The sequence below is a fragment of the Cetorhinus maximus genome, unplaced genomic scaffold (assembly GCF_964194155.1).
Source record: "Cetorhinus maximus unplaced genomic scaffold, sCetMax3.hap1.1 HAP1_SCAFFOLD_1888, whole genome shotgun sequence".
Taxonomy (NCBI): Eukaryota; Metazoa; Chordata; class Chondrichthyes; order Lamniformes; family Cetorhinidae; genus Cetorhinus; species Cetorhinus maximus.
The window spans coordinates 43154-55876 of NW_027597828.1; the positions used below are offsets into that span (position 1 = coordinate 43154).

The 12723-nt window shown below is 48.9% G+C and overlaps 1 protein-coding gene across 1 annotated transcript; it reads left to right on the forward strand.

Moving 5' to 3' along the window:
* The first annotated feature begins 457 nt into the window (after positions 1–457).
* On the forward strand, positions 458–8970 carry LOC144676771 (uncharacterized). The gene is made up of 5 exons (XM_078537089.1): positions 458–576; positions 1707–1826; positions 4036–4185; positions 6326–6432; positions 8258–8970. The coding sequence occupies exons 1-4, from the start codon at positions 510–512 to the stop codon at positions 6394–6396; spliced, it is 408 nt and encodes a 135-aa protein (XP_078393215.1). The 5' UTR covers positions 458–509; the 3' UTR covers positions 6397–6432; positions 8258–8970.
* Positions 8971–12723: the final 3753 nt, after the last annotated feature.

Genomic DNA, 12723 nt, shown 5'->3' on the forward strand with positions numbered 1-12723 from the left:
ATGTGTGTGGGTCTGCATGTATGTGTGCGTGTGTGTGTATGTATGTGTGAGTGTGTGGTGTTTGAATTTGTGCGTGTGAGTGTGTGTATGTGTATCTGTGTGTATGTGTGTGCTTGTACGTGTGTGAGTGGGTGAGTGTGAGAGTGTGTGGTTGAGTGTGTGAGTGTGTGTGTGTGTGCGTATAGACCTTTTCCAGTTATAACAAGCAGTCGAGAGGCTTGTGAAATGATTTTGAATTCTGCCGATGTTCCCTGAAGCCATGTTGGCTCTCCCATTGCTTGGCAAAATTGTAAAGCGTTCGGCAGCTGCTGTACATGGTTAATTGAACCACTTTGTCACACAGATCTCAGAGGAAGTGGGATTACAAAATTGGAAGAAAATAGAAACAGTTTTGAGGAAGTTTTCGCCCTGACATCGAGTCTGAGGAAGACTGAGACACATCTGAGAGAGTGGGAGAGAGAAGCAGACAGGACAGGAACGGAGGAGAGAGACCCCCTCAGACACAAACCATGGAGCAGGACACCGACTACATGAATATGGGACACATCAAAAACAACACGACAGCGCCCAGTGAACGTAAGTTAAACTGTTCAACAGAGGGAGAGAGACAGAGAGAGTGAGAGATTGAGAGAGAGGCAGAGAAATGGAGAGTGATATTGCGAGTGCGAGAGACTGAGAGAGGTGGTGAGAGAGATTGAGGCTGAGAAAGACAGAGAGATGGTGAGAGAGATTAAGAAAGAGAGAGATGGAGAGAGAGGCTGAGGCAGAGAGAGAGAGGCTGGGGCAGAGAGAGATGGTGAGAGAGACAGGTGGTGATAGAGATTAAGAGAGATTGATAGTGAGAGAGAAAGATTGAGAGTGAGAGAGCGAGAGAGAAATAGTGAGGGAAATTGAAAGAGAGAAGCATTGGGAGAGATTTAGAGAGAGGGAAAGAGAACAGAGAGAGAGTGATAGGGAAAGAGAGAGCGGGAGAAACAGAGAGAAATACCGGGACAGGGTGAGCTTTACTCTGTATCTAACCCCGTGCTGTACCTGCCCTGAGAGTGTTTGATGGGGGCGGTATAGAGTTAGATTATTCTGTATCTAACCCCATGCTGTACCTGTCCTGGGAGTGTTTGATGGGGATGGTGTAGAGGGAGCTTTACTCTGTATCTAACCCCATGCTGTACCTGTCCTGGGAGTGTTTGATGGGGACGGTGTAGAGGGAGCTTTATTCTGTATCTAACCCCGTGCTGTACCTGTCCTGGGAGTGTTTGATGGGGATGGTGGAGAGGGAGCTTTACTCTGTATCATGCACATGCTGACTTCATTCAGCCTTCCCCCTCATCACTCTCACTCTCTCTCTCACTCTCTGTCTCTCACTCACCTCTCATGCGCTCTCCCTGTCTCTATCTGCCTCTCTCTTAGTTTCTCTCCCTCTCTCTCTCTGTCTCTCTCTCTATATCTCCTCCTTTAAGACGCTCCTTGTACCAATCTCTGTGTCTGAGCTTTTGGTTTCCTGTCCCTAATATCTCCCTGTGTGACTCGGTGTTTGATTCTCTTTGATAACCCTCCTGTACCGTGCACTGGGATGTGAAATGAGGGATATAAATGAGTAACGTGGTTGTTGTTCCTCTCGATAAGGGAGGTAGATACGTCACCATTGTCTGTTCCGTGCAGTTACATGGGCTGCTCAACATGGGCCAATCTTCACTTCTCTATTCCAGATAAAACTGGACAGGAAACAGCTGGAGGAAGAAGATCAATAACTTCAACACATCTCGGCATCGCCTGCCTCATTGTCTTAATCATCAGTTTGGCTATTGCGATAGGGCTAAGAGTCCAAGGTAGGAAGTTGAACCTCACACTCAAACTGTTACAGAGAGTGAACGGAGGGAAATCTGAGCTCCTTTATTTTCTCACCCTCTGTCCGTAAGCAGGGGTGTTTTCATGTTGGAAATAGGCTGTGGTGCGTTTACCCAAACCCTCAGTTTGTGAGGTCAGACTTTAAAGGGAGAAGCACCAACAACTCTCTAGATGTAAATCAGCAGTGTAGTTTATTCATACATTCAAACCCGGGAGATCATCACAACTTCACACACACATATGCACACAACAGGAACATAGGAAAAAGGTGGGATGGCCAGAGTTCAGAAAGTCCGCGTCCATCGAGCGTTCCTTCACAGAGGAGATACAGTTCAGGCGAGTCTGGCTCACTGAAGCAGGATTTACAGAATCTCTTTCAAGTTGATCGGGATGCAGTGAGATGAGGTTGGGCCACAAAGAGTTGGACTGCCCATGAGGTGGCTGAAGGAATTTTCCAGAGAAACATGCTCCGAGCAGGCTTAGAAATGACACAGGCTGTCGATCAGCCTGGAGTCTTGCTTTGATGATTGCTAGCAGGAGTTTCAACAGAACACTGAGTTGTGAATGTAATAATGTAATATCAAATCCTTCCAAAGGCCAGAAGCTTAGGTCATGTGATGTTGCCCATTAAGGAGCCTAACAATAAGTTTCTATGCCTCTGGTCAAAATCCATTGTCCAACATTGGAGATAGAGGATTGTGTTTAGCACATCTGCAGGTATAATGAGTGTCCAAGTCTTTCCCGTTATTATAAGGCGAGGCTGCAGAGAAAGGTTGTCCACTGGTCCCTGGTGTTGTTAATCATAAGGTTTCCTCACAGTACAAGGTGTGAGGTTCCACAAGGATGAGGGGGGACCTTTGTGCCGTGAATGCTGTTGGAAATTGGCTCACTGTAACACTCTGTTATGTCCCACAGCCCTCGCTGTAACGCTCTGATATATACCACACCCCTCACTGTAACACTCTGATATGTCCCACAGCCCTCGCTGTAATGCTCTGATATATCCCGCACCCCTCGCTGTAACACCCTGATATATCCCACACCCCTCGCTGTAACACTCTGATATAACCCGCACCCCTCGCTGTAACACTCTGATATATCCCACACCCCTCACTGTAACACTCTGATATATCCCGCACCCCTCGCTGTAACGCTCTGATATATCCCGCATCCCTCGCTGTAACACTCGAATATATCCCGCACCCCTCGCTGTAACACTCTGATATATCCTGCACCCCTCACTGTAACACTCTGATATATCCTACAGCCCTAGCTGTAACACTCGAATATATCCCGCACCCCTGGCTGTAACACTCTGATATATCCTGCATCCCTCGCTGTAACGCTCTGATATATCCTGCACCCCTCACTGTAACACTCGAATATATCCCGCACCCCTCGCTGTAACACTCTGATATATCCTGCATCCCTCGCTGTAACGCTCTGATATATCCCGCACCCCTCGCTGTAACACTCTGATATATCCTACAGCCCTAGCTGTAACGCTCTGATATATCCCGCACCCCTCGCTGTAACGCTCTGATATATCCCACACGCCTCACTGTAACGCTCTGATATATCCCGCACCCCTCGCTGTAACGCTTTGATATATCCCGTACCTCTCGTGTAACGCTCTGATATATCCCGCACCCCTCGCTGTAACGCTCTGATATATCCCTCACCCCTCGCTGTAACGCTCTGATATATCCCGCACCCCTCGCTGTAACGCTCTGATATATCCCGCACCCCTCGCTGTAACGCTCTGATATATCCCGCACCCATTGCTGTAACACTCTGATATAACCCGCACCACTCGCTGTAACGCTCTGATATATCCCGCACCCCTCGCTGTAACGCTCTGATATATCCCGCACCCCTCGCTGTAACGCTCTGATATATCCCGCATCCCTCGCTGTAACACTCGAATATATCCCGCACTCCTCGCTGTAACACTCTGATATATCCTGCATCCCTCGCTGTAACACTCTGATATATCCTGCACCCCTCACTGTAACACTCTGATATATCCCACACCCCTCACTGTAACACTCTGATATATCCTGCACCCCTCACTGTAACACTCTGATATATCCCGCACCCCTCGCTGTAACACTCTGATGTATCCCACACCCCTCGTTGTAGCACTCTGATATAACCCACACTATCACTCACTCTGACTCTGTCTCTCAGTTCTAAAGATGAACAAGGAGTGCGGTGGTGCTGACCCCCTTAATCGGACCTTGGCCATTGCCCATCGGAACTTGACAGAGCTGGATGGAACGTTCCAGAAATTGTTCGAGACGGCACGATCGCTCTGCCCAATGCTCCGAAGGTGTTCAGGTGAGTGGGAGCTGCCGGCCGTACTCCTGCCCCTACCCGCAACATCCCATGCTCTGCCCCTTTGGGGTCACTGCCACCTCCTGTCTCCCCACCCCCACCCCCTGTCTCCCCACCCCCACCCCCAGTCTCCCCAACCCCACCCCCTGTCTCCCTACCCCCACCCCCTGTCTCCCCACCCCCACCCCCTGTCTCCCCACCCCCATCCCCCGTCTCCCCACCCCCAACTCCACCCCCTGTCTCCCCACCCCCATCCTCCCCATCCTTCAGTCAATGCCTCAATCTCCAAGCGGAGGAAGGTCGCACTATCCTGGCCTCTGCCTCCTGGAGTTTGGGACAGGCGAGGGGATGAATCGATCGGGGAGGGGGGGTCTGTCTGACAGATTGAGGGGATTGGATAAGGTGCAGGTGGTCGATCCAAACTTGAAGCCTGAGGCCTACAGGCGAAACCACGGCGACCGCACCCGAGGCGTTGAAAGCAATAAATAGATTCGATTGGATCGATGGAGAGGAACTATTTCCTCTGATCCGGTGGGTTGTGAGGGAGCCGGGGAGGGGGAGTCAAGAACAAGGGGGAAGAAGGTTAAAATTTGGGCCAGGACGTTCAGGGGGGACATCAGGGAACACCACTTCACACAAAGGGGAGCGGAAATCAGGAACTCTCCCCACCAACCCCTGAAATAAACTGTGGGGGCCGGAGGTCAAAGGGAAACATCAAAACTGAGATTGAGAGATTGTTGTTGGGGATGGAGGGTCACGGAACCGAGGGAGTTAAGATACAGAGCAGATCCAATAGAATGGTGTAAAATGCTCGACAGGGGCTGAATGGCCTCCTCCTGTTCCTGTGTAACAGGATCGAGAGGGGCTGAATGGCCTCCTCCTTTTCTTGTGCAACAGGATCGAGAGGGACTGAATGGCCTCCTCCAGTTCCTCTGTAATAGGATCGAGAGGGACTGAATGGCCTCCTCCTATTCCTAATGTCCCAATGTATTTCTCTGAATTAAGTCTTCATAATTCTGCAGAGTTTCCCTGTCCGAGCGGCTGGAAAGTTCATAATCATCATTGCTATAAATTCTCAACGGAGAGAGTAAACTGGGACTCGGCAAAACGACAATGTGAATCCCAAAATTCACACCTCATCTTCATAAATACAGAACAGGAACAGGTGAGAATAGCACAGGCATCTGTCAGAATGAGATAGAGAGAGAATATCCCTCTGCACCGTCCCCATCAAACATACAGCACGGGGTTAGATACAGAGTAAAGCTCCCTCTGCACCGTCCCCATCAAACACTCCCAGGTCAGGTACAGCACGGGGTTAGATACAGAGTAGAGCTCCCTCTACACTGTCCCCATCAAACACCCAGAGGACAGGTACAGCATGGGGTTAGATACAGAGTAAAACTCCCTCTACACTGTCACCGTCAAACAATCCCAGGACAGGTACAGCACGGGGTTAGATACAGAGTAAAGTTCCCTCTACACCGTCCCCATCAAACACTCCCAGGACAGGTACAGCACGGGTTTAGATACAGAGTAAAGCTCCCTCTACACTGTCCCCATCAAACACACCCAGGACAGGTACAACACGGGTTTAGATACAGAGTAAAGCTCCTTCTACATCGTGCCCATCAAACACTCCCAGGACAGATACAGCACGGAGTGAGATACAGAGTAAAGCTCCCTCTACACTGTCCCCATCAAACACTCCCAGGACAGGTACAGCAGAGGGTTAGATACAGAGTAAAGCTCCCTCTATGCCACATGAACGAGGGTTCCAGCAATCGATGAGCTGAGCCCGGGGTGGTTCTGGGTGATGTTACGGAGTTTGGAAGAGGCCGTCTTGGTGACGATGTGGATATGAGGTGGGAATCCCATCCCCAGATTAAACACGACCCCAGGGTTGTAAACAGTCTGGTTCAGACTCAGGGAGTTCCCAGGGTGGAGTCGGTAACTCGGGAATGGAGTTTGGAAATGAGACAAAAAACAAAAGCTTCAGTCTTCCCGATATTTAATCAGAGGGAATGAGGGAGAATTTCCTGAGAAAGGGTTTGGGGCATTTTGTGCATCAGTTGTGTGCGTGTGTGTGTGAGTTAAGGCAGTCATTCTAAGTGATGTCACTCCATCATTGTATCTGCTGCAGAATTTCATAATCAAATCTATCGAGAACAATCCTGGGGATTACTGGATCGGATTAACAGATCGAGAGAGTGAAGGAAACTGGAAATGGGTGGATGGGACCCAAGTGAGGTGAGTCCCAGCATCGCATGGAGAGAGAGAGCAGGACAGGGGGATTAGTTTGCGGATTTGTACAGGGCGATGGGGATAGAATCGGGCACTGGGTTTAGTTTGGGATTGATACAGGGCTATGGGGAGAGAGTGGGGCAGTGGGATTAGTTTGGGATTGATTCAGGGCTATGGGGAGAGAGTGGGGCAATGGGATTAGTTTGGGATTGATACAGGGCTATGGGGAGAGAGTGGGGCATTGGGATTAGTTTGGGATTGATACAGGGCTATAGGAAGAGTGCGGGACAGTGGGATTAGTTCGGGATTGATACAGGGCTATGGGGAGGGAGCGGGACAGTGGGATTAGTTTGGGATTTGTACAGGTCTATGGGGAGAGAGCGGGGCAGTGGGATTAGTTAGGGATTGATTCAGGGCTATGGGGAGAGAGTGGGGAAGTGGGGTTAGTTAGGGATTTATATGGGGCAATGGGGAGAGAATGGGGCACTGAGATTACGTTGAGATTGATTCAGGGCTATGGGGAGAGAGTGGGGCAGTGGGATTAGTTTGGGATTGATACAGGGACATGGGGAGAGAGTGGCGCAATGGGATTAGTTTGGGATTTGTACAGGGTTATGGGGAGAGAGCGGGGCAGTGGGATTAGTTTGGGATTGATACAGGGCAATGGGGAGAGAATGAGGCAGTAAGATTACTTTGGGATTGATTCAGGGCTATGGGGAGAGAGTGGGGCAGTGGGATTAGTTAGGGATTGATACAGGGCTATGGGGAGAGTGCGGGACAGTGGGATTAGTTTGGGATTGATATTGGGTTATGGGGAGAGAGCGGGATAGTGGGATTAGTTTGGGATTTGTACAGGTCTATGGGGAGAGAACGAGGCAGTGAGATTACTTTGGGATTGATTCAGGGCTATGAGGAGAGAGTGGGGCAGTGGGATTAGTTTGGGATTGATACAGGGACATGGGGAGAGAGCGGCGCAGTGGGATTAGTTTGGGATTTGTACAGGGTTATGGGGAGAGAGCGGGGCAGTGGGATTAGTTTGGGATTGATACAGGGCTATGGGGAGAGAGTGGGGCAGTGGGATTAGTTTGGGATTGATACAGGGCTATGGGGAGAGCGTGGGGCAGTGGGAGTAGTTTGGGATTGATACAGTGCCATGGGGAGAGAATGAGGCAGTAAGATTACTTTGGGATTGATTCAGGGCTATGGGGAGAGAGTGGGGCCGTGGGATTAGTTTGGGATTGATACAGGGCTATGGGGAGAGAGTGGGGCAGTGGGATTAGTTAGGGATTGATACAGGGCTATGGGGAGAGAGCAGGGCAGTGGGAATAGTTTGGGGATTTGTACAGGGCGATGGGGAGAGAATCGGGCAGTGGCATTGGTTTTGGATTGATAGATGGACATGGGGATAGAGTGGGGCAGTGGGATTAGTTTTGGATTTGTTCCGGGCTGTAGGAATCTTGTTGATTCTGTGCAGGAATGTGTCGGATTTTTATCGGTATTTTTTATTTCTCCATTTCCCAGTTTTACTCGGTGGGGTCAGGGGGAACCGAATAATATGCATCATAATGAAAACTGCGCCATTACCAGAGGAGCCGACTGGAATGATTACAGTTGTGCTGATCAGTTCCCTTTCATCTGTGCGAAAAGGGCACTGCCCTGCATCGAGGCAGCTGATATTGAGAAATATTGTTCCTGAAGAGAGACTGGGGCACAGAACGAGAGTGTCAGGATTGTCCAAAGATCCCCAGCCCCTCCTCCCTTCCCCACAATCCCCGACTGCACGAGGCCACGTCCATAAGGTGAAAATTCATCTGTTCCCCTTCTCCCTCAGGTGGAGCCTCCTGCAGTGCCACCAGTGTTGGGAGGCGGGAATGACGGCGTGACAGTTGACATTGGAAAACCCCATTATCAATCCAGGCTGGAATCCGATGAAATGTAACAGGACAGAAGTCATGCATTTCTCTAGCACCTTTCACTAACTCAGGAGATGCCCTATGTTCTTTTGCAGCTAATGAAGCAACTCCTTACAGTGTTTTCATAGTTGTCATGTCCAAAACAAGGCATTGAATTTGCGTGCAGTAAGCTCCCACTGGACTCAGGATTGAACTCGTTCACATCGGAAATAACCTTTGGACTTTTTCTTCTCAGACTCTGGAAATCATGTGAACTCATTTTCATCTCCGTGGTTCTCGTACTGTTACTATCCATAGTTGTAAAAGTTTCCTTTTTCCGTCCTCCATTACTCTGTGTGTGTGTGTAGTGTGTGTGTGTGTGTATGTCTGTGCATGTACATCTGTGTTTCTTTGTCTCTGTGTGTGCGCATTTGTGCTTGTGGGCATGTGTGTGTGCAAGTGTGTGTGCATGTGTTTGTGTGTGAGAGTGTGTGGGCATGCATGTGTGTGTGTGTGTGTATGCGTGTGAGTTTGTGAGTGTTTGTGTGTGTGAGAGAGAGTGTGTTAGAGTGTGTGTGTGGTCCAGAGTGTGACATTATGAACACTCCTTCCCCGGGTTTTAAATGTAAATAAACTAACCCGAGTTGATCACAATGTGAGTTTGCTGTGAGTGATTAGTAAAGTGGATCAGACACACTGAGGGTTTGGGAAAACACACCACAACGTTCTTCACAAAGAATTCAATACACCTTCTGTATACGGACAGTTGTTGAGAGACAGAAGTACAGTGTGCCTGTCCCTCTCCTGTCCGGAACAGTTTGTTCTGAGGAACCTACCAACACAGACATGTGAACAAGATCTCCAACTTTGTAATACTGCTCTCAAAGTCTCAATTCCTTCATACACTAACATACGCACTTTTGCTGTAACCATTCCTCTCCCGACGCTCTGTTATGATGCAGCAGATGATGTGTGCCAGGCGGATCAAATCCACGAGGGAATCCTGATCATGTGGTCACAACTGTTTTGCAATTAATATTTTAATTCGAGATGTCTGCCCTGAATTCAGTAATAATAAGTCCACCAAGACTCTAGAGATTCTTTACAAACCTAAATTAAACATTCATTAACAAATCAAAAGATTGCAAGCACATACACAGGTCGACAAATTACTACTGTAATAACTCCAAAAAGCCCCTAATTAATCGAGCTTCCAGCTACACCCTCTTTAAGGCAACAGGAAAAAGCAATTTGATTTTAAACAGATCCATGCAATTCATCACATTACGCTGGATAGTAGAATCCAAAGTCGCTTTTCCCAGCTTCAGTTTCTGTAGACCGCTTATTGCACAAATACTAGAGGCTTTTCACACTTCTGGGAGATCTTGCAATGCCTTTCTCTATGACACACAGCTTCTTCTCCTTTATACACGTTTCTCCCTTTCAATGTAAATCCCATTGTTCCCATAAGTTTTGGAACTTTACCTTTCTCATAATAGAAATCTCTTTATGGTGCTGATACTATCAGTCACCATTGGGAAAAATAAACACACTGCTGGGCCTCGCTTCTCTGGCGAGGCGTAAACATCCCACCGTCTCTTTGAAATTCAAACCACTCTGATTGATCTAAAAATGCAAATTCTCCTCACCGCACATTCTAAAACTTTTCAGCCATGTTTACCTATCGAGCATTTCGAACCGAGCTTCTTTTCATGGATCTCATCCTCCAGACCAGCTGACTCCAAGCCGATTAAACACAGAAAAACGATCCAAACCCCACTATTCACCTACTTTTACAATAAATCACACTAATATTATGAGAATTATTGTACTTCCATTACAGCTCTTTGCCAGTGTCCCTGAGTTTTTATTTATTAGTTCATGGGCTGTGGACACCCCTGGCTTGGTCAGCATTTATTGCCCATCCCTAATCGCACTTGCTCAGAGGACATTTAAGGGTCAACCCCATTGCTGTGGGTCTGGAGTCACGTGTAGGCCAGACCAGGTAAGGGCGGCAGATTTCCTTCCCTCAAGGGCATTCGTGAACCAGATGGGTTTCTTAGGACAATCGCCAATAGTTTCATAATCACTTAATCTCCAGATTTTTATTGAATTCAAATGCCACCCTCTGCCGGGTTGAGATTCGAAACCAGGTTTCCCAGGGCGTCAACCTGGGTCACTGGATTACCAATCCGGTGAAAATACCACTACGCCATCACATCACCTTCTCATCCCACACGCTCCGAAGGTCGATGTTCTTCAGTCTTCCCTCTGAGGTGACTCTTCCCTTGCAGAGCCTTCATTGTTTTTGTCACGTGAGGGTGCTCGGGGTTGAAAGGATTATCACGTGGGACGGGAGGGACAGTATCGCCCACCCCATGATGAAGTAAGAGTCACATGACAAAGACCCGGCACATGACGGATAATGTGGGAAAGTGTGGAATTGTCCATTTTGGCAGGAAGAATAAAAGAGAAGCACATTATCTAAATGGTGAGAGATTGAAGAGCTCTGAGATGCAGAGGGATCCGGGTGTCCTAGTCCATGAATCGCAAAAGGTTAGTCTGCAAGTACAGCAGGTAATTAGGAAAGCTCATAGAACATTATCGTTTATTGTGAGGAGGAATTGAATACAAAAGTAGGGAGGTTATGCTTCAGTTATACAGGGCACTGGTGAGACCACATCTGGAGTACCGTGTATGGTATTGGTCTGCTTATTTAAGGGTGGATGTAAATGCATTGGGAGCAGTTCCGAGAATGTTTACTGGGCTAATACCAGGATTGGGCAGGTTGTCTTAGGAGGAAAGGTTGGACAGGTTAGGCTCGTATCTGCTGGAGTTTAGAAGGGTGAGCGGTGACTTGATTGACACAAATAAGATCCTGAGGGGTCTTGAGAGGGTGGATGTGGAGAGGATGTTTCCTCTTGGGGTTGAATCTAGAATTCGGGGTCACTGTTTAAAAATAATGGGTCGCCCGATTCAGAAGGAGAGGAGGAGAATGATTTTTTTCTCTCTGAGGGTGGTGAGTCTTTGGAACTCTCTTCCTCAACAGGCGGTGGAAGCAGAGCCTTTGAATCTTTTTAAGGCCGAGCGAGATGGATTCATGATTGACGGGGGGAGTGAAAGGTTATCGGGGGGTGGGCAGGAATGTGGGGCGAGGTCACAATCAGGTCAGCCACGATCGTATTGAATGGCGGAGCAGGCTGGAGGGGCCGAGTGGCCTGCTCCTGCCCCTAATTGGTAGATGCGCCTGGTGAAGGGTGGGGGAGGAGAAACTCATGCCTTAGACTGGGAAAAGCCTGTTGCCTTGTGTTTCTGTCCGGAGTGACATTCATAACCAGTGACTGTTCAGGCACATCTAAACCTCTGCGATTGCTCATTAGCCAGTGACAGCCAACAGACCGCCTGGTCTCAGAGGTGGGATCCTACACCAGTCTCTTGTAGCTCGGACACCCTGCGAGCTATACTCTGCTTCCTGGAACGGCTGCTGACGTGCTCTCCCATTCCGCGAAGGATGATGTCCTGCCAGACATGGGAGGAACACCCACACCTGGCTCTAAGACACCGTGCCTCAGGGCCCAGAATTCTGTGGGTGATTGAATCCCCCGGGGCTGTGACTTGTGGGGGAGGGGGGGCGAGGGAGGGGTGGGGGGGGAGGGGTGTGCGTAGAGGAGGGGCTGGAGTTGGCTCAAACCCGTGGCTGCAAAAAGGAAGCCACAGAAACACAATGTTGATAGCTAAAGGCATAGGTTCATGTCATCATTGAAAGTGGGTTAGTTGACCTGGGGGAGGTGTAATAAAACGGGTTAAGAGGTGGGATATGCCAATGTATGACAGTCAGGTGTTAGACTAGAGACAGAGAGAAGGAGAGCAAGAGAGAGAGATGAAGAGAGAGATTGAGAGAGAGGGAGACAGAGGGAGATATGGTGAGAGAGAGGGAGGCAGAGAGAGAGATGGTGAGAGAGAGGGAGACAGAGAGAGAGATGGTGAGAGAGACTGAGAGAAAGAGTCAGAGAGAGAGATGGTGAGAGAGATTGAGAGAGGGGGACAGAGAGAGAGATGGTGAGAGAGATTGAGAGAGAGGGAGACAGAGAGAGAGATGGTGAGAGAGATTGAGACAGAGGGAGACAGAGAGAGAGATGGTGAGAGAGATTGAGAGAGAGGGAGACAGAGAGAGAGATGGTGAGAGAGATTGAGAGAGAGGGGGACAGAGAGAGAGATGGTGAGAGAGATTGAGAGAGAGGGAGACAGAGAGAGAGATGGTGAGAGAGATTGAGACAGAGGGAGACAGAGAGAGAGATGGTGAGAGAGATTGAGAGAGAGGGAGAGAGAGAGAGAGATGGTGAGAGAGATTGAGAGAGAGGGAGAGAGAGAGAGATGGTGAGAGAGATTGAGAGAGAGGGAGACA